The 27334-nt window shown below is 44.1% G+C and overlaps 5 protein-coding genes across 16 annotated transcripts in view; 4 read left to right on the forward strand and 1 right to left on the reverse strand.

Moving 5' to 3' along the window:
• Positions 1-27334, forward strand: part of LOC127665117 (uncharacterized) — a 60905-nt gene that overhangs the window by 25234 nt on the left and 8337 nt on the right. Inside the window, exon 4 of the mRNA XM_052157528.1 lies at positions 5897-6225. Coding sequence (XP_052013488.1) covers positions 5897-6225 — 329 coding nt within the window. The remainder of the gene's footprint in view (positions 1-5896; positions 6226-27334) is intronic.
• LOC127665101 (histone H2B type 1-C/E/F/G/I-like) overlaps positions 409-27334 on the reverse strand; it is a 30615-nt gene continuing 3689 nt past the window's right edge. Inside the window, exons 1-2 of one of the 5 annotated variants that reach the window (XM_052157508.1) lie at positions 1413-1821; positions 409-597 (exon numbers count right to left, since the gene is read on the reverse strand). In XM_052157508.1, coding sequence (XP_052013468.1) covers positions 558-597; positions 1413-1789 — 417 coding nt within the window. In that variant the 5' untranslated portion in view covers positions 1790-1821 and the 3' untranslated portion in view covers positions 409-557. Of the gene's footprint in view, positions 598-1412; positions 1822-20309; positions 21647-22616; positions 22656-24720; positions 24785-27334 lie in introns of those variants that run through there. The other 4 variants (XM_052157512.1, XM_052157511.1, XM_052157509.1 and 1 more) reach the window with 4 other exon arrangements.
• LOC127665108 (histone H2A type 1-B) lies at positions 2038-2516 on the forward strand. Its single transcript, XM_052157519.1, has one exon. The coding sequence runs from the start codon at positions 2069-2071 to the stop codon at positions 2459-2461; it is 393 nt and encodes a 130-aa protein (XP_052013479.1). The 5' UTR covers positions 2038-2068; the 3' UTR covers positions 2462-2516.
• Positions 3702-5014, forward strand: LOC127665104 (histone H3). The gene has a single exon (XM_052157515.1). The coding sequence runs from the start codon at positions 3731-3733 to the stop codon at positions 4139-4141; it is 411 nt and encodes a 136-aa protein (XP_052013475.1). The 5' UTR covers positions 3702-3730; the 3' UTR covers positions 4142-5014.
• H1-5 (H1.5 linker histone, cluster member) lies at positions 7894-17683 on the forward strand. Of its 8 annotated transcripts, none has more exons than XM_052157491.1 (5): positions 7894-9687; positions 10099-10397; positions 10985-16279; positions 17240-17351; positions 17441-17683. In XM_052157491.1, exon 1 carries the CDS (start codon positions 8843-8845, stop codon positions 9512-9514), a length of 672 nt encoding a protein of 223 aa, XP_052013451.1. In that variant the 5' UTR covers positions 7894-8842; the 3' UTR covers positions 9515-9687; positions 10099-10397; positions 10985-16279; positions 17240-17351; positions 17441-17683. The 8 variants fall into 8 exon arrangements, with proteins under 8 accessions (XP_052013451.1, XP_052013450.1, XP_052013446.1 ...); XM_052157490.1 differs by having other exon boundaries at positions 17270-17351; XM_052157486.1 differs by having other exon boundaries at positions 10985-17351.

A 27334-nucleotide genomic window follows, 5' to 3' on the forward strand; every position in this document is an offset into this window, starting at 1 on the left:
TTTGCTGGATACATTAGGTGTGGGAAACAAACTTACTCTTGTAAGGTACAGGGATTTAGTAACAATGTAGTTCCTGTTTTGATCTCACTACTGTTCTGGCTAATCTGTTTACCACCATATTCTTAATAACACACACTGTTAGGAGAGAAGGGAACTTTACTTTCTGTCATAAGAATTCAGTCTGAAATTCTTCTAACTCTAAAACACTAGCTGAGTAAGCATAGTGCGGATGAGAAGGTAGAAAACCTCGTTACAGAGCACACTCAAAATCAAAAAACCAAAGCTACCAACCCTCCATGGAAAACCCAAACTCCAAATCCCAAACCCAAAGGGTGAAGAGAGAGAGAGAGAGAGAGAGAGAGAGAGAGAGAGAGAGAGAGAGAGAGAGAGAGAGATTGCGTTATATAATGGGATAAATTAAAACGTTTATTTTATAATATATTAAATATTTATTTTTCAGGATCATTTTTTGGAGGGTAGTTCACAGTTTGGTCTCCAGTCAGACAAGTCTGTATTTATGTTGCAGCTTCAGTTCAATCATTTTAATTTCATCAACTTTAAAAGGAAGGAAGATAATAGAATTTGTTCCACAGGATTCTATAGAGATTAATGGAGATGATTAAGGAAAATGGTTAGGCTTTATTAAGACCTTACTAGTCATACAACAGCTAATGTTTCTTTTAGCACTTGCACACTAAGATCTCATTGATATTTAACTACTTTGAGCTGTTCATATTCGCACTTAAGTCAACACTATCAACATTCACTATCCTAGAGTAAGCCCTCCTAGAAAGAGGGATTTTTTTATTCTTTAAATTTCTTTGATTTAATCTTTACTTAGTATTTTGTTCTCTGAAAAACTTCCAGGACAATCCCAAATAACCAATAGCCTTTTGAGCTTTTTTCTCAAACATAACTGCTAGCCAGTGAAATTCGCTGTGGAAACAAAAATCTTCAACCAAATGACCCAGAAAACGGGACCCAACAAAGTTCAGCTGCATCTGACTACTCCTTTAAGTTTTCAGCAAGAATCATGTAGTGCTCTGGGCTCGAAAAGAGGACTTGACTATCACACCTATGTCCAGACCCTAGTTCCAGCAAGAACAAGAGGGGGTCTTGTTGAACAGAATCTACTGTGACGTCTCAGCTTCAGTTCAAAAGGTTTAAAACACTGCGTCGTAGCGCTAAAAAGACAGGCCAAATTTCAACCAAGGATTCCCCATGGACTCTGGAATACTAAAAAATCTTAAGGCGAACAGAAACTAAAAAACCCCTACCTATCCTAACAAACAGTAAGTAACCAGTATGCCCAAGCCGGCTAGAACTACACAGCAAGCAATTGAGCTCTGTTTTGAGTAGGTGGGTGGCTCTGAAAAGAGCCTTTGGGTCAGGAGTGAGTTAGAGGAACTCACTTGGAGCTGGTGTACTTGGTGACGGCCTTGGTGCCCTCGGACACGGCGTGCTTGGCCAGCTCCCCGGGCAGCAGCAGGCGCACGGCCGTCTGGATCTCCCGGGACGTGATGGTCGAGCGCTTGTTGTAATGCGCCAGGCGCGACGCCTCGCCCGCGATGCGCTCGAAGATGTCGTTCACGAACGAGTTCATGATGCCCATGGCCTTGGAGGAGATGCCCGTGTCGGGGTGCACTTGCTTCAGCACCTTGTACACGTACACCGAGTAGCTCTCCTTGCGGCTGCGCTTGCGCTTCTTGCCGTCCTTCTTCTGCGCCTTGGTCACCGCCTTCTTGGAGCCCTTCTTCGGGGCGGGCGCGGACTTCGCTGGCTCAGGCATGGTAAGACAAGATCTCCACCACTCTACAACTTATGAAGAGACCCGTTCGCTTTTATAAGGCGTTATTCAAATGAGGCTTAGAGAAACACATTTCTGATTGGTTAGAATTTTCAAGTTGTCAAGGAACCACGTGTCGTCACAAATGCTTCCCATTGGTCTATTCGAAAAGAAGGAGCCAGCCAATCGCATAGGCCCTTTTTCGCGCTCAGAGAATCCTATAAAGGCCAAGCTCCTCCAGTTTTAATTTCCGAAGTCTTCAATTCTTTACAACTTCTCAGAATGTCTGGACGCGGCAAGCAGGGCGGCAAGGCTCGCGCCAAGGCCAAGACCCGCTCCTCCCGGGCAGGCCTGCAGTTCCCCGTGGGCCGCGTGCACCGGCTGCTCCGCAAGGGCAACTACTCGGAGCGCGTGGGCGCCGGCGCCCCGGTGTACCTGGCGGCCGTGCTGGAGTACCTGACGGCCGAGATCCTGGAGCTGGCGGGCAACGCGGCCCGCGACAACAAGAAGACGCGCATCATCCCGCGCCACCTGCAGCTGGCCATCCGCAACGACGAGGAGCTCAACAAGCTGCTGGGCCGCGTCACCATCGCGCAGGGCGGCGTCCTGCCCAACATCCAGGCCGTGCTGCTGCCCAAGAAGACCGAGAGCCACCACAAGGCCAAGGGGAAGTGAGACCCTTTGTACAAAGCGTCCTACAAGTCACCAAAGGCTCTTTTCAGAGCCACCCACTCGTGTCTGTTAAAAGAGCTTAAGCTTTACTGCTCTCTGTTTACCACGTCCTGTGTTAATAAGGTAATTTTGATAACATTTAATTAACCCCAAATCTGTACGGGTAAAGCCTTCAATCTGGTAACTTCTAGGATCATTTTTTGTTTCCTAGGCTCTTCACCATATCCATTCATAATCCCTTCACAAGTTAAAATACCTTACGTACATTAGGTTTTTCTTTAATATTCAGATTGTTTCTACACTTAAGTATATTATACTTTTCCATAATTAGATCTTTATACAGTTTGAGTAAATTTTGAGAATTGTGTTGGGCATGCTGTTCCCTTTGGATTTAAAAATCACGACAGGATCATTTGGGCTTAAGACACAAAGTAGCCTTGAATTTCTTGTAAAGAGATGAGCAATTTGAAAGATCTAAGTTAACAGTTAAAGTATGCCAATAACGTTTTGTACATACGTAGAATTTTGATAGACTCAACTGATACACAATGCATTCAATTTTGAAGGACAAGTAAAATTTTTGAGACATACTACTTAGATGTCAAAATTGAGGCTATTACCTTACATTTTATCCTGTTTTAATGTATATAGGAATAAAGGGGAAATTTTCACTAGAAGTCATTTTGAAAAGACAAGTAGAGCTTAACATACACATGACTATTAGAAAACACACCAGGTAGATTACTAAATGTATTTAAGGATTTGCAAATGCATTTCTGTGGACACGGTACCTGGCATATTAATTTCTTTCAGTTTCAGTGTCCTTCCTACGACAAATTTATTCCAGTAACAATTATCTGTACTGCGAAGAAAAAAACAAGTAACCTATACCTGAGAAATAGAAAATACAGTTCGTATATTACTAAATGTATTAAGGTTGCACAGGTATTTCTTTGAGTCAGTCTGTCGCTATGTAGTTCAGGCTGGCAGCAATTGTTCTGTGTCTACTAGAGTGTTTGCCTTACAGTTGTAATCCCTACGTTCCAGACATAAGGGCAGGAATTTAAATGAATTTGAAGTGCTTCACCAATACTCATTAGGATTTTTTTTTTTTTAAGTAAAGAAAAAAAAAAAAGCCCTCAAAACCCAAAGCGACAGTTGACCAATAACCTCGGTAGGCGTGGTGTAGTCTTGTCCAATCAGCTTCAGATTCATATTATAAATAGGCCTTTAGTCGCTCCCTCTTCACTAGACCTATCTTTTTGTCAAGTCATGGCTCGCACCAAGCAGACCGCTCGCAAGTCCACCGGCGGCAAGGCCCCGCGTAAGCAGCTGGCCACCAAGGCCGCCCGCAAGAGCGCCCCAGCCACGGGCGGCGTGAAGAAGCCCCACCGCTACCGGCCCGGCACCGTGGCGCTGCGCGAGATCCGGCGCTACCAGAAGTCGACCGAGCTGCTGATCCGCAAGCTGCCGTTCCAGCGCCTGGTGCGCGAGATCGCGCAGGACTTCAAGACCGACCTGCGCTTCCAGAGCTCGGCCGTCATGGCCCTGCAGGAGGCGAGCGAGGCCTACCTGGTAGGTCTGTTTGAGGACACCAACCTGTGCGCCATCCACGCCAAGCGTGTGACCATCATGCCCAAGGATATCCAGCTGGCCCGCCGCATTCGTGGCGAGAGGGCGTAATATACAACATTGCTTCCACAAAGGCTCTTTTTAGAGCCACCAACTATTCACCTAAGTGGCTGTTTCCACTTCTAAAACCATACTCCCGAAAGGTTTAGTTCAAGAACAGTGTTGCTGCATCTCATGTTATCCTGTATTGGTTTCCAAACATACTGCAACACATCTAGTTTACAGGAGATGTGGTGCAGTCTTACAAGGTGACTAGGATATACAAATAGGCAAGGTGAAAAGAATCCCATCTCTTTAAAATACGTATTTATCCAGGATTTGAACTACTTTGGTCTAGCATAAATCCAACCTCCAGCAAGCCTGCTGTCTCCAGGCTCTTTCTCCCTGTGCAGCAGCAGTCCTTCACTATCGAATGACACATTTCAAAGAATGAACGTTGCCTGGCCCTTTTTATCTCTTCCCACTGCAAAGGAATATGAAGCAAGTCTTGAATGTTCTGGGAATGAAGGAAATAATTACTTTTCAGCAGCAATGTGGCTAGCCTGACAAAGCACAAAGCTGAAAGTTGAATCCCTCTTTCCCAAACAATTATATATGGAAAATACAACCACATTTAAGTGTGGGTGGTGGTGGTGGGGCAGGAGTACATCTAAACTTCAACTACACCGATACACCCGTAGCACTCTAATTCACATGCTGTTTAACACCTGTTATAAAGAAAGCACTTTGCATACCGGACATTTTGAGACATTTGTCATCAGCTTTCTGAGGCTCAGTCTCATACCCATCAACCAACAACAAAGACTATGCTGTCATCAGGTCCTCTGGTAAACAGTTTGCACGAAAATATTGAGTAAATATTGCTTGTGCCAGATATTCCCAATTAGGCAAAAAGGCTGTTAATAAAACGACGGTCTGATCTTATTGCTTTTGTTTCTGGCAAATTTGACCACTGTAAGTGGGGCGAAGGGCTTGGGAGAAAGCGGCACCAAGCACTACCGAAGTCATGTGCAACATAGTGAATATCACCAAGCCTGCCATCTTCTGTCTGACTCGGCAGCAGCGGCAGCAGCAGGATCACTTGCTTGAGGTACTGTAGAGGCGGCCTTAGTCTCCTAGAGCTGTATACATTTGTGTGTCTGTGTAGGTTGCTGTCTGTGAATTCCCACGTTCCCTTCCAAGGTTGGGTGGTGTAACTTTGTATCTTGTAAATGAATGCCAACTAAGGACCAGTGTTCCTTACAGTGTTGCTGTAATATAGTAACGGAATCTCGAAGCCTTCTGCAGTCGGAACTCCAGTTCACCCATTTTGAATGTTTTTCGCGCCAAAATCGCAACCGCTGGGAGAAAGGCAGTGCTAATTGTAATTTCTAAAAGTTTCTGCGTATAAAAGTGTTGCAGCATTTCTTGGGTAAAATTAAGTGTAGAGTGTTGATGATTTCAGGAATAACTTGCTGTTGTTAATTTTCCTTTCAGATTATTTTCCATTAATTTTCTGCCCCAAATAATGGCGCCCTTGTTTAAATAAGTAATGAGAATGTCCTTTGACCTCCAAAGCCAACATTTTCTCGCGATGATAATTTCTGGGAGTTGGTAGAGAAACTGTCCCGTTAACATGGAAATTTGTACATTTAATATAAAATGTAGGAAGCGCTTTCACTTTCCTTACTTGGTTTAAACGCGAACCAATCCCCTGTCAGGAACTATGATGTCAGCAGTTTACTGTCCAATCCAAAAGGTTGGCTTGTTATATATATACTTGGGCTTTACCCTCCTTTGTTGCCGTTTTCCTCCTGTTGTACTAAGATGGCTCGCACCAAGCAGACCGCCCGCAAGTCCACCGGCGGCAAGGCCCCGCGCAAGCAGCTGGCCACCAAGGCCGCCCGTAAGAGCGCCCCGGCCACGGGCGGCGTGAAGAAGCCCCACCGCTACCGGCCCGGCACCGTGGCGCTGCGCGAGATCCGGCGCTACCAGAAGTCGACCGAGCTGCTGATCCGCAAGCTGCCGTTCCAGCGCCTGGTGCGCGAGATCGCGCAGGACTTCAAGACCGACCTGCGCTTCCAGAGCTCGGCCGTCATGGCCCTGCAGGAAGCCTGCGAGGCCTACCTCGTGGGTCTGTTTGAGGACACCAACCTGTGCGCTATCCACGCCAAGCGTGTCACCATCATGCCCAAGGACATCCAGCTGGCCCGCCGCATCCGCGGGGAGAGGGCATAGATTTATCCTCCACATTAATATCAAAGGCTCTTTTCAGAGCCCCTCCTTTATCACAAAAGGCCGGCTGTTTACCTTGTGTAAGTTAACAGCAAATCTATGTCCAATGCTCTTCATTTTACCCCCAATGTATTTGAAAGATTGCTACTTTGGCAATCTTAATGCACATGACTTAACCAATATCCTCTCAGGTCTAGTTTGCAGTCAGTTAAAATGTGGTGAGGGTAAATTCTACAGCATATTTGATTAATGCTTTTGGGGCACTGTAATGCGAAGCTTAGATGAGTTTGACCTACAACTGGTTTGAATGACTACTAACCAGCATGTTTCTGCTTTAGGGGCCAAGGCTTGAAATTGAATCCCTTTTAGAGCTAACGTTCACCCTTTGTGTTTAGCTTGATGCTATGACAAGTAAAGTTAAGCTTTTGAGTGAGAAATATCTTACAAGTGTTTTCTTTTAGCCATATTTTCTAAGCTAGAAGTTTATATCTTGGTACAATTTACTTTTTAGGCTTGCGGGTTTTGCACACTATCCCGATTATGTCTAGCCAATATGTTGGCTTTAGCGTCCTTGTCAACCTCTGTACTGGTAAGATAGCCTACTTTTAGTTTGGTTTATTTTTTGAGATAAGGGCTCAAGTAGCTCCGTGTACAATGCGGATTTGCATGAATATGTAGCAATGAGAAACCTTGTAATCCTAGTCTTGTTTCAGCCACATAATTGATAGAATTGTAGGTGTGCCCCAATAAATTATGCTCAAGAAATACTGCTATTGTCCAAAAGAAAACTAAACCCCAAACGTTTTTTGGAAAACTAATAAAATTTTTTGTGATCTGACCATCAGCTGGATCAGTTATACAGCTGATCCATTCTGATGCCTTTATTGAACTAGTACATACTTTGTACATCTTTCCTTACCAAAGCAATACTCACTTCTACTATTCCTACTAACGTTTATGTTTCTCCATATAGCAAACTTCACCATAACTTCTCTCTCTCCCTCTCCCTCTCCCTCTCCCTCTCCCTCTCCCTCCCCACCCTCTCTCTCTCTCTCTCTCTCTCTCTCTCTCTCTCTCTCTCTCTCTTGCTCGCTCGCTCGTTTTTGAAGACATGGTTTCTCTGTCCTCAGGTGTCCTGGAACTTGATCCATACACTTCAGACTGGTCTTGAACTCACAGACTTCCACCTCCCTCTGCCTCCCAAATTCCTGGATTAAAGGTGTGGGCCATCACTGCCCAGCATCTCCAAATCCTTGCATTTGCATAAATGTGGATTCCTCAATAGTGTTCTAAAATATTGGCCTTCTTGTCATCTAAAGATGCAAATGTATCAATATTGTTATTGGCTATTTACTTAAGTGTGTGACTGTGTCGTTGGCTAAATACTTTCAAAATCTCACTGGCCATCTCATTTGAGAGTGGTAGGATCTCCCTGAAAATTTTTCTGAAACTTTTGGAATTTTTCTAATGTAAAATATCTTTTAATGTATTTTTCTGTCTACATTATATCCCTAGGAAATGGTGAAGCCCATTGATCAGAACCATATCTAATTTATTTTTCCTTAGAATTAAGGCAATTGGCATCTGAGGTTAGTGTTTCTTTTTTAAGTATTTGAGATATATTTTTAAAGCTTTATGCGCATGAGGGTTTGCGTACTTGTATATATGTGCATCAGTTATATGCCTGATACAGTGCGAATCTTGCAGAAAGCCTGAGACCCCCTGGGACAGGAGGTATAGACAGTTGCAAGCTGTCCTGTGGGTGCTGGGAACTAAACCCAAATCCCCAAGAGCAGGAAGTGGTCTTAAGTACTGAGCCATCTCTACAGCTCCTAAATATAATGATTTCTAATCTCCCTAGTTCAAGGAAGTCTCTCTCAGACTGTAAATATTGCATTCTCCATTACAGATGTCAATGCATACAAGGTAGTAGGAGCTTGGGCTATTTTAAAGAGAAATATCTAAAGTGGTTAATTTCAGTCTGTAGCCAACCAGGCACTCTAACATGTGTTATTTGCTACAGACACAAATAATGTTTTTGCCCAATCTAAAAGAATTATTAGTTTTACTCCTGCAAAAATTAAAGGCGGTATCTTTGTACAAATCCTCTAAAGTAATGTTCCTTGCATACTTTATATAAGTTAACAGAAACATGCAAGTAAATCTCAGGATGTCATGTGGTTGGTGGATTTCTAGTAAACACTGGAGGGATTTTTAAAAATATCTTTGGTCAGTTGTGTGTGATTCAAAAAAGCACAAACAGGTACGTGAAACCGAAGGCTGTTCTCCTTTGGAACTCCAAACTGACAATTTCTGTGACTTTATTTTCGGCAGTAAGTAAAAATTAGGGGACTAACAAACACAATTTAGGATTGTAACCTTGAGTCGCTGCGGCCAGAGGGCGGTGGATTGGCCGCTCCACCAATCACAGCCCAGCACCGCCTTATATAAACCCGGGGCCTGAGCAAAGCAGCATTGCACAGTTTGCTCTTCTTGTTAGGTTTTCTTTTCTACCAGCTAATAGCTTTTATTCTCGCCATGTCTGAAACTGCTCCCGCTGAGACTGCGGCTCCGGCTCCTGTAGAGAAGTCTCCCGCCAAGAAGAAGACTGCAAAAAAGGCCGGCGCAGCAAAGCGCAAGGCCACTGGCCCCCCGGTGTCCGAGCTCATAACTAAAGCTGTTTCTGCCTCTAAGGAGCGCGGCGGCGTGTCCCTCCCCGCCCTTAAGAAGGCGCTGGCTGCTGGTGGCTACGATGTGGAGAAGAACAACAGCCGCATCAAGCTTGGTCTCAGGAGTCTGGTGAGCAAGGGCACCCTGGTGCAGACCAAAGGTACTGGCGCCTCGGGGTCCTTCAAGCTTAACAAAAAGGTGGCTTCTGGAGAGGCCAAGCCCAAGGCTAAGAAGGCCGGGGCTGCCAAAGCCAAGAAGCCTGCAGGTGCCACCCCAAAAAAGCCTAAGAAGGCTGCGGGGGCAAAGAAGACGGTGAAGAAAACTCCAAAGAAAGCAAAGAAGCCTGCGGCGGCTGGAGTAAAAAAAGTTGCCAAGAGTCCTAAGAAAGCCAAGTCTCCTGCCAAGCCTAAAAAGGCAGCAAAGAGCCCGGCAAAGCCCAAAGCGGTGAAGTCTAAGGCATCCAAACCTAAGGTTGCCAAACCTAAGACAGCTAAGCCTAAAGCGGCCAAGGCAAAGAAGGCTGTTTCCAAGAAGAAGTAGGTTTGTTTGTGACAGCAACAAAGCCCCAAAGGCTCTTTTCAGAGCCACCCAGAGAGCTCTGTGAATGCAGCTGTACACACTTTAAGCTTTCCGGGTCCTGTTTGACTCACCTGGGCCAACAAAACGGGACATTTGCCTGCCATTGTTTGAGTCCTGTGCTCACAATCTACAAGGTAAGACTCAGGTTTCTGAATAACTGGCTGTTAGGTAATCTCTCGGCCCCTATGGGTCACCTGGGGACCCTTGAGATCGTTCTCTGGCAAGTAAATACGTGGGCCATAACTGCACACTCATCGCCATGTGCTAGCTGGTTTTAGTCTGTAGGAGTAGCTAATTTTCACCTGTTTAGGATGAATTGAGGCTTACACACCGAGTGGTTAACGCAGGGCGCGAAAAAGATCAAATTCATTGGCTGTGTGTTAGTGTGTCACCTAAACCAATTGTACGCTGCTTTATTGCTAACTTTAACTTGATTGGACAGTTATTCGATGACGTTTACAAATGAGCGCTATTCATCGCCGAAGCTTTTCTCTGCGAGTAGACCAACGCCCTTCATTTTTAAAGTTTCTTTTTTACTTTAACAGAACTTGGAGCCGGTGAAAGTCCCGGCACTGCTGGAAGGGCACATAGAAGGCGACAACCAAGTATGCAGAACAGCAGAAGCGCAGCTGCAAGCTGTGGATGCTGAAGGTCCTGAAGACCCTGAACGCGGGCATTTTTTTCTGAAGTCATGGGCCACTCATCTTGTTCGAGTGCACAAAGACTGCACAACTTTCCACCCTTCCAAGCCATTTACACTTTTTATGGAGCGTTTTTACTCAAGTTCTTCCATTGGAAGCACACAGACACTGAAGTCCTTTGAACGGTTCCCTTTGTTTTAAAGGTTTGTTAAAGTAGTAATTGGTGTGACCCCCTACATAGGACTTGCTGTATTTGTTTAGCATTACGTCAGTTTTAAGTGTTAAAGACAGTGTAGCGTTTTCACTTTAAGGTTAGATTGTTGCCAGTATTGCTAATTAGTAATTAGTTTTCACCGCCATTTCAGACTTCCTAGTGGAATTCTCTGAGTAAACAGTTTTCTAGGACAGTTTCAAGCCCCCCGCCTCCCCTCCCCCCTTTCTCACACTATTAGGTACTGGGAATGCTGTTTCTTGCTTGGGGCAGGCTTAGTTTGTGTGAAATGCCTGAATGCTGTCCAGAAGTTAAATGGCAGTTCCGACAACCCACAGGCTTAAGGCAGACATGGCTCCTTGTGTACACACTATGTTGGTATTTCGATTTTTTTTTTCCTCCTGTCAATCTGCATATGAGGTCTAGCTAGAGCAAAATAGCCATATTTATTCCCATAGCCATACTTTACCTATGACTTTTCTACAATGAAAATGACAGTTTCATTTTGCCCCCAGGGGTTTTATATTTATATGCCTCTTAATGTTTTGCCCTTTTAACAACTAATATTTGTGATTTCAGATAGTGGCACAGACCAGCGCAGACTGACCACCAACTGAAGGCAATTCTTGCTGAGCCTCAGTGCTGGGGTAGTTATGTGTAAGAATGCAGGCACCATCTTGCCTGGTTGTCATTAATTGCACAGGATTAGATTTTTCCTTCATCGACAATGCAGATCATTCCCTTAGAATTAGCTCTATGTTTCATTTCGATCCATTTCTGAGTTGCCTTCAGCAAAGATTTACGATGCCTTTTACCCCGTCTCAAGGCCTCTTTCCTGAGAGGTTAAATGAGGAGCGTGAGTGCATTGCAAATTCAACACCTTAGGTTATCTGTATATATTTTCAGATGTATGTGAAACAAATAGAAAGTTAGACATCAACTAGGTAATTGGTAGCATAGTATTATTTTTTTTCTTGAGTCATAATAGCATTTCATAAGTGTGCTGGAAAGACAGGAAATAGGCAAAGGTATGTTGCCTCTGAACTCCTTTTTGTATTGATATCACTTCATGGGAATGCCATTCTATTTATTTAGTATTAAAAGAGAACTCTGGCCAGGTGGTGGTGCTGCACATCTTTAATCCCAGCATTTGGGAGGCAGAGGCAGGCGGATTTCTGAGTTTGAGGCCAGCCTGGTCTACAGAGTGAGTTCCAGGACAGCCAGGGTTACACAGAGAAACCCTGCCTCGAAAAAACAACAAACAAACAAACAAACAAAAGAGAACTCTGGAAAGTGTTGTGATTCTATGTGCAAATATTTTACTGCTTTGACTTCATTATCACTTTCGTTATTTTAACTTTTATTCTTATGTAGGTGTCGATGTACAGAATCCCAAGTACACTGTGCAGGGTAGCTTTCTTCCACCTTTGGATCTGGACAGTGACCCTCTAGTGATGGTGATGGGCAACACAGGACGCTTCTGAGTGTTTCGAATACACTTGGCCAATGACACACTACAGAGACCTAGAGCGGAGTACAGAATACCCTAGTGATGATAATCTTGGCCAGTCCTGTTAATAACTTTATTTACTTACTGTTGAAGAAATGAAAACCAATGAGCTTAAATGCTGAATGTGGCTATATCTGTCATATCTCCTGCTTTTGGGAATATGCCCCACCCGTGTGTGTGTGTGTGTGTGTGTGTGTGTGTGTGTGTGTTATTGGCAGAGTGAGAAGGGCGAGTCCCTCAAGAGAAGAAAGGGAACACTACTTTAGGTGCTGTTTTTTTTTTGTTCCTGCTGCTAGTGTGCCCTGTGTCTGAGGCATTAAGTTGATGGCACCAGTGCCAGGGGTGGCCAGTCTCGGCTGCCTTCCCTCTTAATACCCATGCTTACCTGCATCCCTGCTGCTGCCTCTCCCAGAGCTGGCATTTTCTGGTCCTCGCCATAACTGTTATGTGGCATTTAGCACCCCCCTCCCCACCTTATTTTTTCCTGTATTCCAAAAGAAATTATGAAAGAGAAATTGGTTAAAAGAAATAGATTCATTTATAGTTTGACGCAAATCAGGTAAAGAACCAATTTCTTTGCCACTCACTGTGTCTACTGTTTTATGAGATAATGTAATAAGGGTGGACTCTAGGGAACTAAGAGAGGCTCTTTGGGCCTCTTGTGCAGGTGCACGCCCTTGAGCCCAAGGCACAAAGCCCTGGGTGCCCTTAAACTCTCAGCAATCCAACTAGGACACAAAAAACCTAAATCCTGGCTTCTCTAGTGACGAACCTATAGATTCAGAGGAACAGAGAGGAACATCTACAGTTGGGAAAGGCTGGATAATCTCTACGGTCATGCTCGGCTCCCTTGTCTATCCTCTGCCCTTCTATGTCTGCCACTGGGAGTGGGGGAGGGTGCTTTGATAGGGTCTGGTGTGATCTACATGAAGTGTGCTCATAGGTGACACTTCCAGACAGTTATCTTCTGTTCTAGCGTGGGCGACACTTAGCTAAGAGTTCCTTCAGGACTGAGTTAAGTCTGTTATTCTAAACTGCTAACTTGTAGTGTTGCAGAATGCTGTGTGGGACTCTTCAGCTTAGCTCTGAGAGGACAGACAGAGGACACAGTAAGTCAGAGGTTGGCAATAAAACAGGGAAGAGAAACAGACAAGGCAGGGAAGAGGGAGGGGCAGAGTAGGAGGAGACACAATGGAAAGGGAGTGACTCTGGGTTTCCCAGGTGGCTCAGGAGAGGCCCGCTTCATGAAGCAGACTCATGCCTCTCCGCTTCTTTGCCGGAGTTGTTCTTGAGGATAGACTTGGACCAACCCATGTCTCAACATTTCTTAAAAGCATGTGGAGCTGAGTTAAACTGAGTTTGGTATCTCTGGGTCCCAGGACAGAAGAGCAGGGACATGTGACATTTGGAAGGCTGATAGAATCATTCTGCAATAATTGAGAGAAATCCAGACACATTGTCTGACTCTTCTGACTAGACTGCTTTGGCCAGTGTATCAGCCCTTAGATTCCAGATAGCATTTAAAATGTGTTGTGCAGTAATAAAATTCTTTCCCAGAAAGACAATTATAGAAAGCCTAAGGTTGGGTCAGGTTCACCTGCTGCAGACAGGCCTGTTACTAGAATGGCAGAGAGGGGGACAGGAACAGGAGAACCACACATTTCTTTCTTGCCTTTGGATGACACTCCTGAGAACAATGAGAAGCTGACAGCCTTTCCATTTCAAAGCTTTGGGTGGAGAGTGCATTCATCAACCTTGGAACTTATGGCCTGAGTTCCTGGGAAGCTCTTAAAATGCAGCACAGACTTTTTTTTTTTTTAATTTTTATGGTCTGGGAGTCAAGCTCTTTTTATCTTGACCTCTAAGTCTTGTCCAAAATAGGTGTTTTTGACTCCAGCCATTCAAAGACAAAACTATTATAAAGAATGAACAAAAAGAGTGCTCCTATTACATGGGGCTGTAGAGAGATGGCTCAGTAGTTTAGAGCAGACACTGCTCGAGCAGAGGATCCAAATTCAGTTTCCAGTATTCCCATCAGCCAGCAAGCACACATCTGTAACTCCAGTTCCAGCAGGGATCTGATGACTCTGGCTGCCAAGGATATACACACATGTGTGGATACACACACACACATACACACACACACACAATTGTAAAATAAAAACTCTGAAAGGGATTTATATTTTTTATTTTATATTCATAAGTGTTTCCGCCAGCATACATAATACATATACATACATATACATAAGTGTATGTATGTGGACTTGTGTATGTATGTATGTAGTACCTGTGGAAGCCAGAAGGGGGAGACAGATCCTCCCAAACTGGAGCTAAAGATGGCTGTGGGCCACTCTGTAGATTTTGGGAATTGAAACCAGGGTTGTATGCAAGATTAGCAAGTGTTCTTAACTATGATGCTAGCTGTTCAGCCCCAAGTGTTTCTTAAAATGTGGTGTTTGGGAGCCTTTCACCTAAATCCTGGCTGGAATTCAGCCACACTAATACCCCATGTGGCTGTAAGACAGACCAGGAAACTACTGAACTCTGTAAATTTCCCAGGGAGAACAAAGACTCAGTGATCCTACAACTCCACTCAGGATCAAGACTAAGGGCTTGGAGTGTAAGAAGTAAAAGAAGGGGAAATACACATGAGAAAATGAGAGCATGGTCAACTGCTTTAGAGATGATGCCCCTGGGTGGGTGGCCGTAGGCCCCTCCTGCCTGTAGAGAGTCCTGGGTGAGCAATCTATGGACTCCAGACCCCTCACCTCTTCAACCAGCCACAGTTGAGGTTACTGTGAACGGATTGAAGCCTGGGGATCAGAACTGGCCAGCTTGGTGTACAGAAGACATCAGTGAGTATGTGGTGATTAGGTAAATGGTCATACAGTGAGAGGACCGTGACTGGACAGAACAACATGGACATAGCTTGGCATGGATGGATGCTGGGTGGATTGCTGGGTGCTGGGTAGATAATGGATGGAACTGTTGTTTGGGTTTGGTGTGATTGGCTTACAATTGTCCCTGTGTTAGGAATTTGCCCCCACCCCCCAGTATGGTTATATGGGAGGCAGTCCAGACGTCTAGCATGCAGGACCTTTTGGGAAGCTCGTAGGTCACTGTGGGCCATGATCTTGGAAGTGTGAAAGTAGTTGTGGAAAGCTCTAAGATAATTCTGAAGAAAGGCTAACTTTCCATTGCCTCGCTTGTTTGAAGAAGTGATTTTTTCCCCCACAGGTTCTTCAGCCATTTCTAATGGGACCTTCACTATCATTAGACTTTAAGTATCTAATACTGTGAGCCCGTTAAACCTCTTTTCTTTACAGATAGCCTGCGTCAGGTATTTTATTGCCATTAATAAAGACTGAGAAAAAGAAATGGAAATACAAGTCAATGTGAGAAGTGTGGAAGTTCTAAGAATAGTGTGATGGTTTGTATAAGCTTGGCCCAGGGAGTGGCGCTATTTGGAAGTGTGGCCTTATTGGAGTAGGTATGGCCTTGTTGGAGTAGGTGTGGCACTGTGGTATAGGTGTGGCACTGTGGTATAGGTGTGGTCTTGTTGGAGTAGGTGTGGCCTTGTTGGGTAGGTGTGGTCTTGTTGGAGTAGCTGTGGCCTTATTGGAATAGGTGTGGCCTTATTGGAGTAGGTGTGGCACTGTGGTGTATGTGTGGTCTTGTTGTGGTAGGTGTGGCCTTGTTGGAATAGGTGTGGCACTGTGGTGTAGGTGTGGCCTGTTGGGAGTAGGTGTGGTCTTGTTGGAGTAGGTGTGGCCTTGTTGGAGTAGGTGTATCACTGTGGGTGTTGGCTTGAAGACCCTACTCGTAACTGTCCGGAAGGGAGTCTTGCACTAGCCACCTTCATATGAAGACAGAACTCTCAGCTCCTCCTGTACCATGCCTGCCTGGATGCTGCCATGCTCCCATCTTGATCATGGACTAAACCTCTGAACTTATAAACCAGCCCTAATTAAATGTTGCCTTTTATAAAACTTGCCTTGGTCATGGTGTCCATTCAGTTGACAGCATGAAAACCCCCTATCTATGGCAAATAGGCAAGTGACCAAGTGTGGTTTCTGATCATAAGGAAAGTCTCCTTGGCAGACCTTCTACTTCCTGTTTTCCAGTTCTCCTCTCTCTTCAGGACCCGCCTCAAACCTTACATGTGTGAGTTCGCGATCCCTGCAGCACCACGTGGGCGCCCTAAGCAGACCTTCCCTTGCATCTGCTTATTTCTGTCTCAGCTCTTGTCACTTTCCTCTCAGACACTGCAGCATCCACCTTCGTCTTCAGACTGTCAGCTGCAGGAGGATGTGACTACATGATCCCACTGCTGACTTCTGAGTGTGACTCTAAGGACGTGCTCAGTACGTGTTGAAATGGGAAGTGTAAAAGTTAGAAACGATGGGAGATGAGAGACAGGGAAAGAAAATGCTTACTTCTTATAGTGGGAAGACGTCCCCCATTTTCACTGGTATTCGGACACTTGTTCTCTGTTGCTGATGCTCTTTGGAGAGGTTTTGAAGGTGAGGCCTTGCTGGGAACGTTGTGGCAAACTGAAATTCTTCCTCTACAAGAACATTATATGCTTTTTTTTTTTTTTTTTTTTTTTTTTTTTGGTTTTTTGAGACAGGGTTTCTCTGTGTAGCCTGACTGACCTGGAATTTACTCTGTAGACCAGGCTGGCCTCGAACTCAGAAATCCACCTGCCTCTGCCTCCCAAGTGCTGGGATTACAGGTGTGCGCCACCACACCCGGCCATTATATGCTTTTAATCAACCATTGACTCTTCTCTCCAGGCCCTGTTGTTTGTATTTGAGACTGGCGGGCCTGCCAAGCACAATTCTCCTGCCTCAGGGCCCTGAATGCTGGGAATGTAATTATGTGACACAATGCCCAGTTCCATTATTATTGATTTATTTAATCATTTGTTGTATACTGATTTTCAATGAAGAAAATATTCACTCTTACAGTCCTTCCCCATATCTTGACCACATTCTATATCAACAATTTTAGTTAAAAAATATGTTGAGTTTACATTATTTTGATTATTTTGTGTTCTGGTCTGGGTAACATGATAATTAAATCTCCCTTTTGTGGTGGTTTGAAGAAGAATGGCTCCCATAGGCTCATATATTTGAGCGTTTGGTTCTTAGTTGATGAACCTGTTTTGGGAAGGATTAGGAGATATGGGCTTGGAAGGGGTGTATCATTGGGCATGGGTTTTGAGGAATCATATTTTCTCTCTCCCCTCTCTCTGACTTTGTCTCTCTGTGTGTATGTGTGTCTCTGTCTGTCTCTCTGTCTGTCTCCCCCTTGTTGGTTAGAGGTGCATGAGCTCTCCGCTTCTCCCCCAGGGCCACACCTCTCTGCTTGCTGCTATGTTCCCCACTATTCTGGTCATGGGCTCCTCCTCTGAAATTGCAAGCAAGCCTCCAGGTAAATCCTTTCTTTGGTATTTGTCTTGACTGCGGTGTCTCTCCGCAGCATAGAATCGTGACTTGCTCATCTAACCACTTTCTGTTCAGTGCCTTCCAGCAGAGCTGCATAGCACTGTGTTTAAAGGACGTCAAGGAACTTCTGGGCCATTCTTGTGGTTCCTGATCATGTTCAGAAGGACTGCATTTGGAATCACCTTGGAGCCTGCTCCGTGTGTGTCTGAGATCGGGTTTCTACCATCTGACTGAGGAGGAAAGTCACACCTGGGATGTGGGTTGTACCAACCCAAGCTTGGTCTGAATCATTGAATAAAACTAAACACAAGAAAACAAGGTGCACACCGGCATGCATCTCTCTGCTTCGTGTGTGTGCAGTCTGACAGCTTCATCATGGGAACTGGGATCCAGGAGGGGGTGCGGGAGATAGAGTCACAAATCCAGGAAGCAGACTCTGGAGACCAGCACTGAGGCACAGATCTACTCCACCGCACAGCAGGAAGGCTGTGTTCTGTCTGTTTGTTTGTTTTTATCATTTTATACAGCCTTTGAACACCTGAGCCCAAATCAGCATGGGCTCTGGAGTAGCTACCCATCCCACTGGCACTATGGGCTGTGCCAGGCTGCCAGCACCTAAGGGGACTTCCAGAAAGATGGGGCTGGGGGTGGTGGTGGTGGTGGTAAGAGAGCAGATGTCATCCTGTTCTGGGACCATTCTGAGATCCCACTAGTTTACTAGGAATGTCTATTTTGTGTCATGCAATATGGTAGAGGACACGGGCACTTTTACTGTTAAGGTGGTATGAAGCCTCCCTCCTTGTCTGCTGAGCCCCACCCAGGTTCTACACTGCACACACTTCATATTCTGTACTCTGTGTTTAGTATTGGAATCTTTATGGTTACAGTCTGGGCCACAGCAAGTGGACATGTGGTGCACATGGCCACCCGTTTAAATATGATTAAAGAGGTCTGTCCTAGAGAACAGCAGAGAAAGGAGATTAGTTCACTGTGACCACACTGGGAAGAGGAGCAGATGAAGAGGTCCAGCCACCTTGAAATTGGGGTATCTGCTCAAAATGTATCCTACCTGTCTTAGTCAGGGTTTCTGTTCCTGTACAAACATCATGGCCAAGAAACAAGTTGGGGAGGAAAGGGTTTATTCAGTTTATACCTTCCACATTGCTGTATCAGTCAGAAGTCAGGACTGGAATTCTTAGGAAGCACGAACTGATGCAGAGACAAAGGAGGGATGTTACTGGCTTGCTTCCCCTGCCTTGCTCAGCCTGCTGTCTTATAGAACCCAGGACACCAGCCCTGGGATGGCACCACCCACAGTGGGCTGTGCCCTCCCACCCTTGATCACTAATTGAGAAAATGCCTTAGAGCTGGATCTCATGGAGGCATTTCCTCTAGGGAGGCTCCTTTCTCTGTGATAACTCCAGCTTGGATTAAGTTGACACAGAAACCCAGCCAGTGCTGAAAGGAGCAGATAATGATTGTACTGGAAGATTTTATAAAGTTTCATGGAGCTGTAAAGGATGACAATGTCTGCAGGCCAGCAGCAGGAGCAGGAGGAGGGGCAGGAGGAGGAGCAGGAGCAGGAGGAGCAGCAGGAGCAGGAGGAGGAGCAGCAGGAGCAGGAGGAGGAGCGGGAGGAGGAGCAGCAGGAGCAGGAGGAGGGGGAGGAGCAGGAGGAGGAGCAGGAGGAGGGGCAGGAGGAGCAGGAGGAGGAACAGGGGCAGGAGCAGGAGGAGGAGCAGGAGGAGGAGCAGGGGCAGGAGCAGGAGGAGGAGTAGGAGGTGGAGCAGGAGGAGGAGGAGGAGCAGGAGCAGGGGCAGGAGGAGGAGCAGGGGCAGGAGCAGGAGGAGGAGCAGGAGCAAGAGCAGGCACACCCTACAGAAGCTGTGTTAGGAGTCTCTAAAGGAACAGATGTCTCAATACTCTCCATGCAAATCCCACACATCAAATACTGTGAAGAAACCAATGGAAATTAAACTGTGTTTGGATAATCCAAGCACTTCCTGGGACTCAAGATTCTTAGTCAAGGCATCTTAAGAGTCTGTAGACTGTGGAGGATATTTTAAAATTACCATTAACTCCTAATTTTAGCCTAAATCAGAGGCTATGAGCCTTGCTAATGGCCTATCAGAATTTTACTTCTCTTCATCCTAAAAGAAAATAATACCTCCAAGATGGGCACCCAAAAGAAAAACACCGAATGCAAAGGTAAATAGTTCCCTCTGAAGTGAGCACAACCTTCAGCATCAAAAGTAGCAGAAATGTGAAATTCCCCATCGGTTCAAAATCAATATGTACAGTTGCCCGATGCCTTACTTAACAAACATGGAGGATGTGTAACAAATGAAGCTTCTACAATTTTTTAAACAATCACGAAACATTGCTACTGACTCCACTGGAATGGAAGGCTGGGTCTTAATTGTAAAATGTGGGACCAGGTTTTAAAAGCTTTTAAAAGGCAGGTAATTACGGGGAATTCTTCTGTTGACAACTAGTAGATAGATTTATTAAAAGTCCCAATTAAAGGATTAGGTATTAAGGTAAAACATTCTACATCTAAAGAATTATTTAATCAAATAAACACTACTACTGGTTCCACCTGAGTGAAAGGGTGGTCCTTAATTATAAAACATGAAACTAGGGTTTGGAAGTCTTTAAACAGGCTCTAAAAAGACAGCATTTCCATATCCTAGTGGCCTCTTTGCCCACTTATATCCCAGGCTTTAAACCAATTACAAATTACATAATAAGTAAGGGATAATAGAAATAATCAGACAAATACATAAATGGTTAGAAGAGAAAGAAGCAATAATGACTGTTATATGTCTGTTGTTGATGTCTTTCTTACTTCTCAACCTTTACTTTCTTTTCCAAAAACACCAAGAGCCTCTTCTGAACAAAAGAAATAAATATTCATCAGTTTAATGATAGGGCCACAACTGTGAACCAGCCAAATATTCAAGCTTTATTTGATACAGAAATTGATAATGAATCTATAAGTAAGTCCTGAATCAGATGATAAAATAGTAGCATCTAACAGTCAATATAAAGAATTATGAATATTAAACAATTAGCGCATATTATGCACAAAAAGGAATGTATATAAGACCTTGTGCTTATAATCCTTACGAAAAAAATTAAAAAAGAAGCCCTCCCCCCCCCGAGTTATAAAGGCATTTTCTCTAACTATGATTCAAAGTACCCCTAACTCTTTCAGTATCTTCAAGGACAAATACACTATAGTCATACTCTTATTATCTTAATGAAACTTTTACAGATTCTAAACAGGTAAGTATTTACTCATGGAATACATTCGCTTACTTAAAATTTTACAAGGACTTGCTCCTAAATTACTTCTTAACCCTGTATGACTGGACGGCTTTAATGAGATCCATTCTAGAAGACAGAGCTATTTACAATTCTAAACATGGTGGCAAAAGCTACTGTTTTAGCTGGAGAAAAGTCAAGAAAATGCTGTTTAAATCAGGAACACCGTGTTGACTTTTGGGTAGGCAACTCTGCATCCCTGAAGCCCTAGGTTGTCAGTGTGCTGCGTTAGGTGAAGGCCCTGCCATGTTTGTCTGATTACTACCGTGTGTATTTGCTAAGGTGATGTGAATCCCAGTTGGGACTCCCTTAATCTGCAGCTGTGTTGTCCCGTATTTGTCTGTGTAAGTTCTGCTGTCGTCCCGTCTCCCAGCTAGCTAGCTCCCTTGTGGCACTTGCTCAGGCTCTGTCCCTCTGGTTGCCTTTGCTCTGTCAAGTCTACTGTTTAAGTCCCACAAAAATCTCATCTCCGGGCCTTCTTTGTCCTCTCTGTGTACTGGTTCCTCCTTCTGGTCACTTGATTCAGCTTTGTGGGGATTCAGATGTATTTTGGGTATGGATGATATTGCTTCAGACTGCTCTCCTTTATTAAGAAACCGGCTCTGGGGTTCGGTTATGGCCCACGCTCTCCAGACCTAAGCTTGCTTGTTTAAAAAGTTTCCGCAAATCTCTGTCCTGGGTCAAAAGGCCACTTGACTCTGGGACAGACACAAAACAAAACATCAGAACAGCCCGGAAAAACACGCAATGTGCTTTAGCATGTGGGAGGCAGAAGCAGATGGATCTCTGAGTTCCAGGCAGTCTAGTCTACAGAGTGAGTTCCAGAACAGCTACCCAGGGAAACCCTGTCTCAAAAAGCAAAAGCAAAACCAAACCACACCAAACCTGATGTTGATTCTCAACAGATGAAAGGGTTAATATAAACCCCGTTTGTTTCCATTTTGAGGATCAGGCCTGATTTCAAAAAGACAGTAAGGCACCAGCTTCAGGAATGACCATAAAATCCAGAACAAGATCATAAAACCCTCTCCCAAAGAACAGCCTGAGGATAATCACAAACACACATACATACACACACACACACACACACACGAAAATTGGGGGAAATATCTTATCTCAGAATGGGACATCTGAGCTGGGCAGTCCTTTTTCTTTCATTGTTGAATGCTCATGACATAGGAATATAGACCACTGACCACCTGTGACCCCCTAGCACCCACCAATGAAATTTTAGATTACCTAATCCTTCTAGAGAGATCATTGTGTTCCCTATAAGAAGGCCTTTGTGCCTTGGTCTGGGGTCTCCATTTAAAGAATAGTTGTGTAAGCGTCCACTATTCACTGAAGAGTGATACCCCTTGCTCAAATAGCATCAACCAGTGTTTTATTCTGCAGAAGTCCAGCATGCAGGGTTCTCACACTATCAACACAGAGACCTGCACCTTCCTGTCCCAAGGTGAACTCACAGGCAGAATTTAAAGCACCTTTGGGGAATCCTGAAGTAGGAGGGCTTTGTCCTACTCCCTCTCTAGGGACTTTCCATTACAGGGCTTGGGGGCCATCCAGAAACTGCTGACCCATTGTTCTTGCCTCAGGCCAGGTTGGGAGAGTGGGGGGAGGTAGGGATGAGGGCGGGAGGTGTGTGGGGGGGTGCATTTTCTAGGCAGCTGCCTGAATCCTGGGTTTCCTGAAATGCTAATTGGAAGCCTGTGGTGGAGTCAATCTCTCTCATCAGTGGGCCGGCCTGTCCCCTCCTGAATGCTGGTTGTTTCTGCAGAATACATGCATGCTTTTTGATTTTGGATACTATCTGAGTCTGGGGTCTTCCTTCAGCGATTTTCAGACCCTTACATAGAAATTACCTTTGTTTATCTCATACTCTTGGCTTTAACTCTCTAACACATTTTTTAAAATACAAACTTACCTCAGGATTTGTAAGTTCATTATGTCTGGTTAAAAATGTCTGTAAAATCAATAGCAAAAAATTAACTTATTAGTCCCATTAAATCATCTGCTTTTTATTGCATCTCTTATTTAAACTAAGAAGGTAACAAAAGGATCTTTGGGAAATTAATGCAAATTGACAGTTCGCTTTAAGTGATTAGATAAAATGTTAATAATCAGACAAGGCCCAGCTTCGGCATGGAGAGGGGTTCTGGGAGAAGGGTGTCCGGGAGCATGGAAACAAGTGACTGGTCAAGCCACTGGTCGGTCCGAGCTGGCCGCCTATGTTCTGCTAGAGACAGCTTGCCAGCCTGCATCCTCTCTGTTCCGCTTTCCTTCTCTCTGATCTGCTTTTTCTCTGGAGACTCCAGACAATCCTTTCTTTTTATTCTGCTGGACACAGTTCTCCAAGTGGTTCTTTCTATCTTGCTATTCTAAAAACTTTCTTTGGGTAGCTCATCCCCTGCAGGTCACAAGCCCAGTATATCAATCTAGTCCTTTACTCCAGGTTTCCTTTTGATTATCCTAAGAATCAACATTCTGTGACCCAGCCTCTTAGGAGACAGCCAACACACATTTTCTTGTAACATTGCAAAAGAATTCAGAGATGTGCCAGCTTCTGTTAAACACATGCTAAAGTATCTGGGTGAGACGCCTTCCGGAAATTACCGTTTCTAGGAAACCTGGGCCTAATCTAGTTGTGTCCCAGGCTGACCTTGAACTCAGGAAACTGCCTGCCTTTGAATCTTTCTGACAAGCTGGCTCTTAGTGCAGTGGCCTTTCTTCCTGTACATCTGTGAAGCTCCTCATACAATCCACATGGCGTGCTTACAGTTTTGTATAGGTGAGAAATTACATATTTTTGAACCCATGTTTTAAGAGATCTTTCCCACAGTCTTATTGGCTGTCCTGAAGGTCTCAAGGTTTACCGTTTTGCTAAGACATTAGCAACACCTTTGCCTCCTGGACTCATTAATGTTAACAGAGAAGACTTTGCTCAGAGGAATGTGAGAACATACACATAATAGTGCACAATTATTATACAAATGAGGTTTAAGAAAGTGCAGTGGTCTACACTCTTGGAGGTCCAAGTCCGATAGCCCTGTCTCAGGGGCAGAAACGGGTCATTATGTCAGCCCCAAGACCATGCCAGACCTGGGAATAATCAATATTCAAATACAAGTGTATTTAGTTTTTAAAACTAATGTATGCTATTATTGGTCCTATCATTAAGCCAGAACCTTTTGAATGAACACTATATATATATATATATATATGTATATATATATATATATACACGTATATATATATATGTATATATATATATATATACATATATATATATATACTTTAAATACTGCATATACTGATGCTAATATATTTAGAATTTGTGGATATTCTCATAAAATTTTTTATTTCTAAAGTTTTACAAACCCCACACTTATCTGTGCAAAAGGCCAAGTTTCCAGCTATTATTATGGTCTTGTCATATTTTTCCATACCCTTGAACATTATTACAGACTCACATGCAGCATATACTGTTCCACATGTTCATGCTCCTTTTCTTTATAATGATATTATAGAAACATTTCTTTTCTTAGTTATAACAACTACTAATTCATCACATTAATCCACACTTTGTTGTTGTTGTTTTCTTTTTTTTTTGAGACAGGGTTTCTTTGGGTAGTCCTGGCTGTCCTGGAACTCACTCTGTAGACCAGGCTGGCCTCGAACTCAGAAATCCGCTTGCCTCTGCCTCCCAGAGCTCTGGGCAGGCATGCGCCACCACCACACGGCTAATCCACACTCTTTTATGCATATCAGAGCATACACCAATCTCTCTGGCTCTGTGGTAATGCTAATCACTTCACAGATTCTTTCATCAAAATTTATCAATTATATTCTTGTATTTTTTTCCTGAAGCTACCAAGTTTCAAACAGATACACATGCTAACTGGGGAGCTTTACACAGAAATTTTCCTGTAACTCAAGGGAATGGTGCCTTAGTCAGGGTTTCTATTCCTGCACAAACACCATGACCAAGAAGCAAGTTGGGGAGGAAAGGGTTTATTCAACTTACACTTCTGCATTGCTGTTCATCACAAAAAGAAGTCAGGACTGGAACTCAAGCAGGTCAGGAAACAGGAGCTGATACAGAGGCCATGGAGAGATGTTCCTTACTGACTTGCTTCCCCTGGCTTGCTCAGCCTGCTCTCTTATAGAACCCAAGAGCACCAGCCCAGGGACGGCACCACCCACAAGGGGCCCTCCCCCCCTTTGATCACTATTTGAGAAAATGCTCCACAGTTGGATTTCATGGAGGCACTTCCACAACTGAAGCTCCTATCTCTATGACAAATCCAGCCAGTACAATTGACCCCTTGTTAACTTGACACACAAACACATCACTATTAAGCCTCAACCCTTACTTTCTTATTCATCCCCAAGATCTAAATTACTTTAAAAGTCCCACAGTCTTTACATATTAAAAGTTCAACCACTTAAAAATGCCCAATATCTTTTAAAATTCAAAGTCTTTTAAAAATTCAAAGTCTTAATTGTGGGCTCCATTAAAATACTTTCTTCCTTCAAGAGGGAAACATATCAGGGCACAGTCACAACCAAAAGCAAAACTCAAACTCCAATGGTTCACTGTCTGGGATCCAACTCACGATCTTCCGGGCTCCTCCAAGGGCTTGGGTCACTTCTCCAGCTCTGCCCTTTGTAGCACACAGCTTGTCTTCTAGGCTCCAGCTGCTCTACTGCTGCTGCTGTTCTTGGTGGTCATTGCATGGTACTGGCTTCTCCAAAATACTGCTATTTTCCACTGTAATTAGGCTTCACCAATAGCCTCTCATAGGCTCTTTTCATGGTTACAAGCCTCTGCTCCTATGCATGACCCCTTCAGGTCCTGGGCCATCAACTGCAACTGAGGCTGCACCTCACCAGTGGCCTTCCGTGGCCTCTCACTGTGCCAAGAGCCTCAGCTGCTCTTCGTGACCCCTTCATGCCTTCAAAACCAGAACCACCTAGGTGACTCTTACACAGTACCAAGTCCAGCCACAGCACAAAATACAACTGTGGCTATCTCTGGAACACAGCCTCCGTGCTCTCAGAAAACACTTCCCAGAAGATTTCACCTCAGTGATGCTGGTTTCTTCTTAATCACCGCTAATTTCTTAGCTCCAGCTAACCAGCATCAATAGTCCCAGTAACACAAAGGTTCTATATAGTAGTTCTGGTATCTTGTTCATCACAGCTGATTCTTCAGCCCCAGCTAACCAAACCACAGAATCTTCACAATTGAAACATGGCCCTGATAAGAATCTTTAATCTTCCCTCTGAAATTTCACAAGTCAGGCCTCCATCTTCTGCAATGTTCTCAACATTATCTTCTAAGCTCCTATAGAACATTCCACAGAGCTCTTAACACCGAATGGATCATCTAACCCAAAGTTCCAAAGTCCTTCCACAGTCCTCCCCAAAACATGGTCAGGTTGTCACAGGAATACCCCACTATGCTGGTACCAATTTGCCTTAGTCAGGGTTTCTATTCCTGCACAAACATCATGACCAAGAAGCAAGTTGGGGAGGAAAGGGTTTATTCAGTTTATACTTCTGCATTGCTGTTCATCACAAAAAGAAGTTCAGGACTGGAACTCAAGCAGGTCAGGAAGCAGGAGCTGATGCAGAGGCCATGGAGGGATTGTTCCTTACTGGCTTGCTTCCCCTGGCTTGCTCAGCCTGCTCTCTTATAGAACCCAAGATTACCAGCCCAGAGATGGCACCACCCATAAGGGTCCCTCCCTCCTTGATCACTAATTGAGAAAATGCTCCACAGTGGAATTTCAGGGAGGCACTTTCCTACCTGAAGCTCCTTTCTCTGTGATAACTCCAGCCTGTGTCAAGTTGACACACAAAACCAGCCAGTACAAATGGTAAAAGTAATAACTTTAAATTATGAAACTTATCAAATATTTCATAGACCTTGATTGCCTTCTGGTAATAATCCCAGAGGTAATAAATCAAATGAGCTATAGAGACTGGATGTAATCTTCAATAATTTTTTTGAAGTTGCAATATTTACATAATTCCATAGATACATTTTAGGTATTTCAATGGGCCACTGCATTAAGTAATGAAAAGGCTTTATCAGTTATATTACATTTAAAAGAAGCTTTTACTGTTATGAGTGTTCCTCAACTAAATAAAATGGTAAATGTTACAAGTTTATATGTCACAGAACCTTAAAGAATTTTTACAACAATGGAATATTAAGCATATTATGAGTATTCCTTAGGACTCTCAAGGACAGGCCATCATTGAAACTTCCAACAGAACATTAGAGATGTTAAACACAGGGGAAAGATGACCCTTAATTCTAGAAACATCATATTAAATTCATCATTTACTTTAAAATTTTTGAATTGTAAAAATGATGATCTTATGTTCACTAAAATTCGGCTGTTACTGGAGAAAGTGTTGAGGGTAATATGTTACAACCTATTGGGCATAATGAGGAAGACTCTTAGAAATAGAAAAAAATAATATTATAAAGTGGGGAACGGGTATGTGTATGTTTCTACAGATCCAGGTGATCATTGGTTTCCTAAAAGTCAGATGAAACTGAGGATCCGCATGTGACCAGTGTTGTCCCTGACTTGCCTTCTCAACAAACGGCTTATCTGACTTTGGCTC

The sequence above is a fragment of the Apodemus sylvaticus genome, chromosome 14, assembly GCF_947179515.1.
Source record: "Apodemus sylvaticus chromosome 14, mApoSyl1.1, whole genome shotgun sequence".
Classification (NCBI taxonomy): domain Eukaryota; kingdom Metazoa; phylum Chordata; class Mammalia; order Rodentia; family Muridae; genus Apodemus; species Apodemus sylvaticus.

Coding starts and splice junctions, on each gene's coding strand:
- H1-5 (XM_052157486.1), top strand. CDS start 8,843: ATGTCTGAAACTGCTCCCGCTGAGACTGCGGCTCCGGCTCCTGTAGAG.
- LOC127665104 (XM_052157515.1), top strand. CDS start 3,731: ATGGCTCGCACCAAGCAGACCGCTCGCAAGTCCACCGGCGGCAAGGCC.
- LOC127665108 (XM_052157519.1), top strand. CDS start 2,069: ATGTCTGGACGCGGCAAGCAGGGCGGCAAGGCTCGCGCCAAGGCCAAG.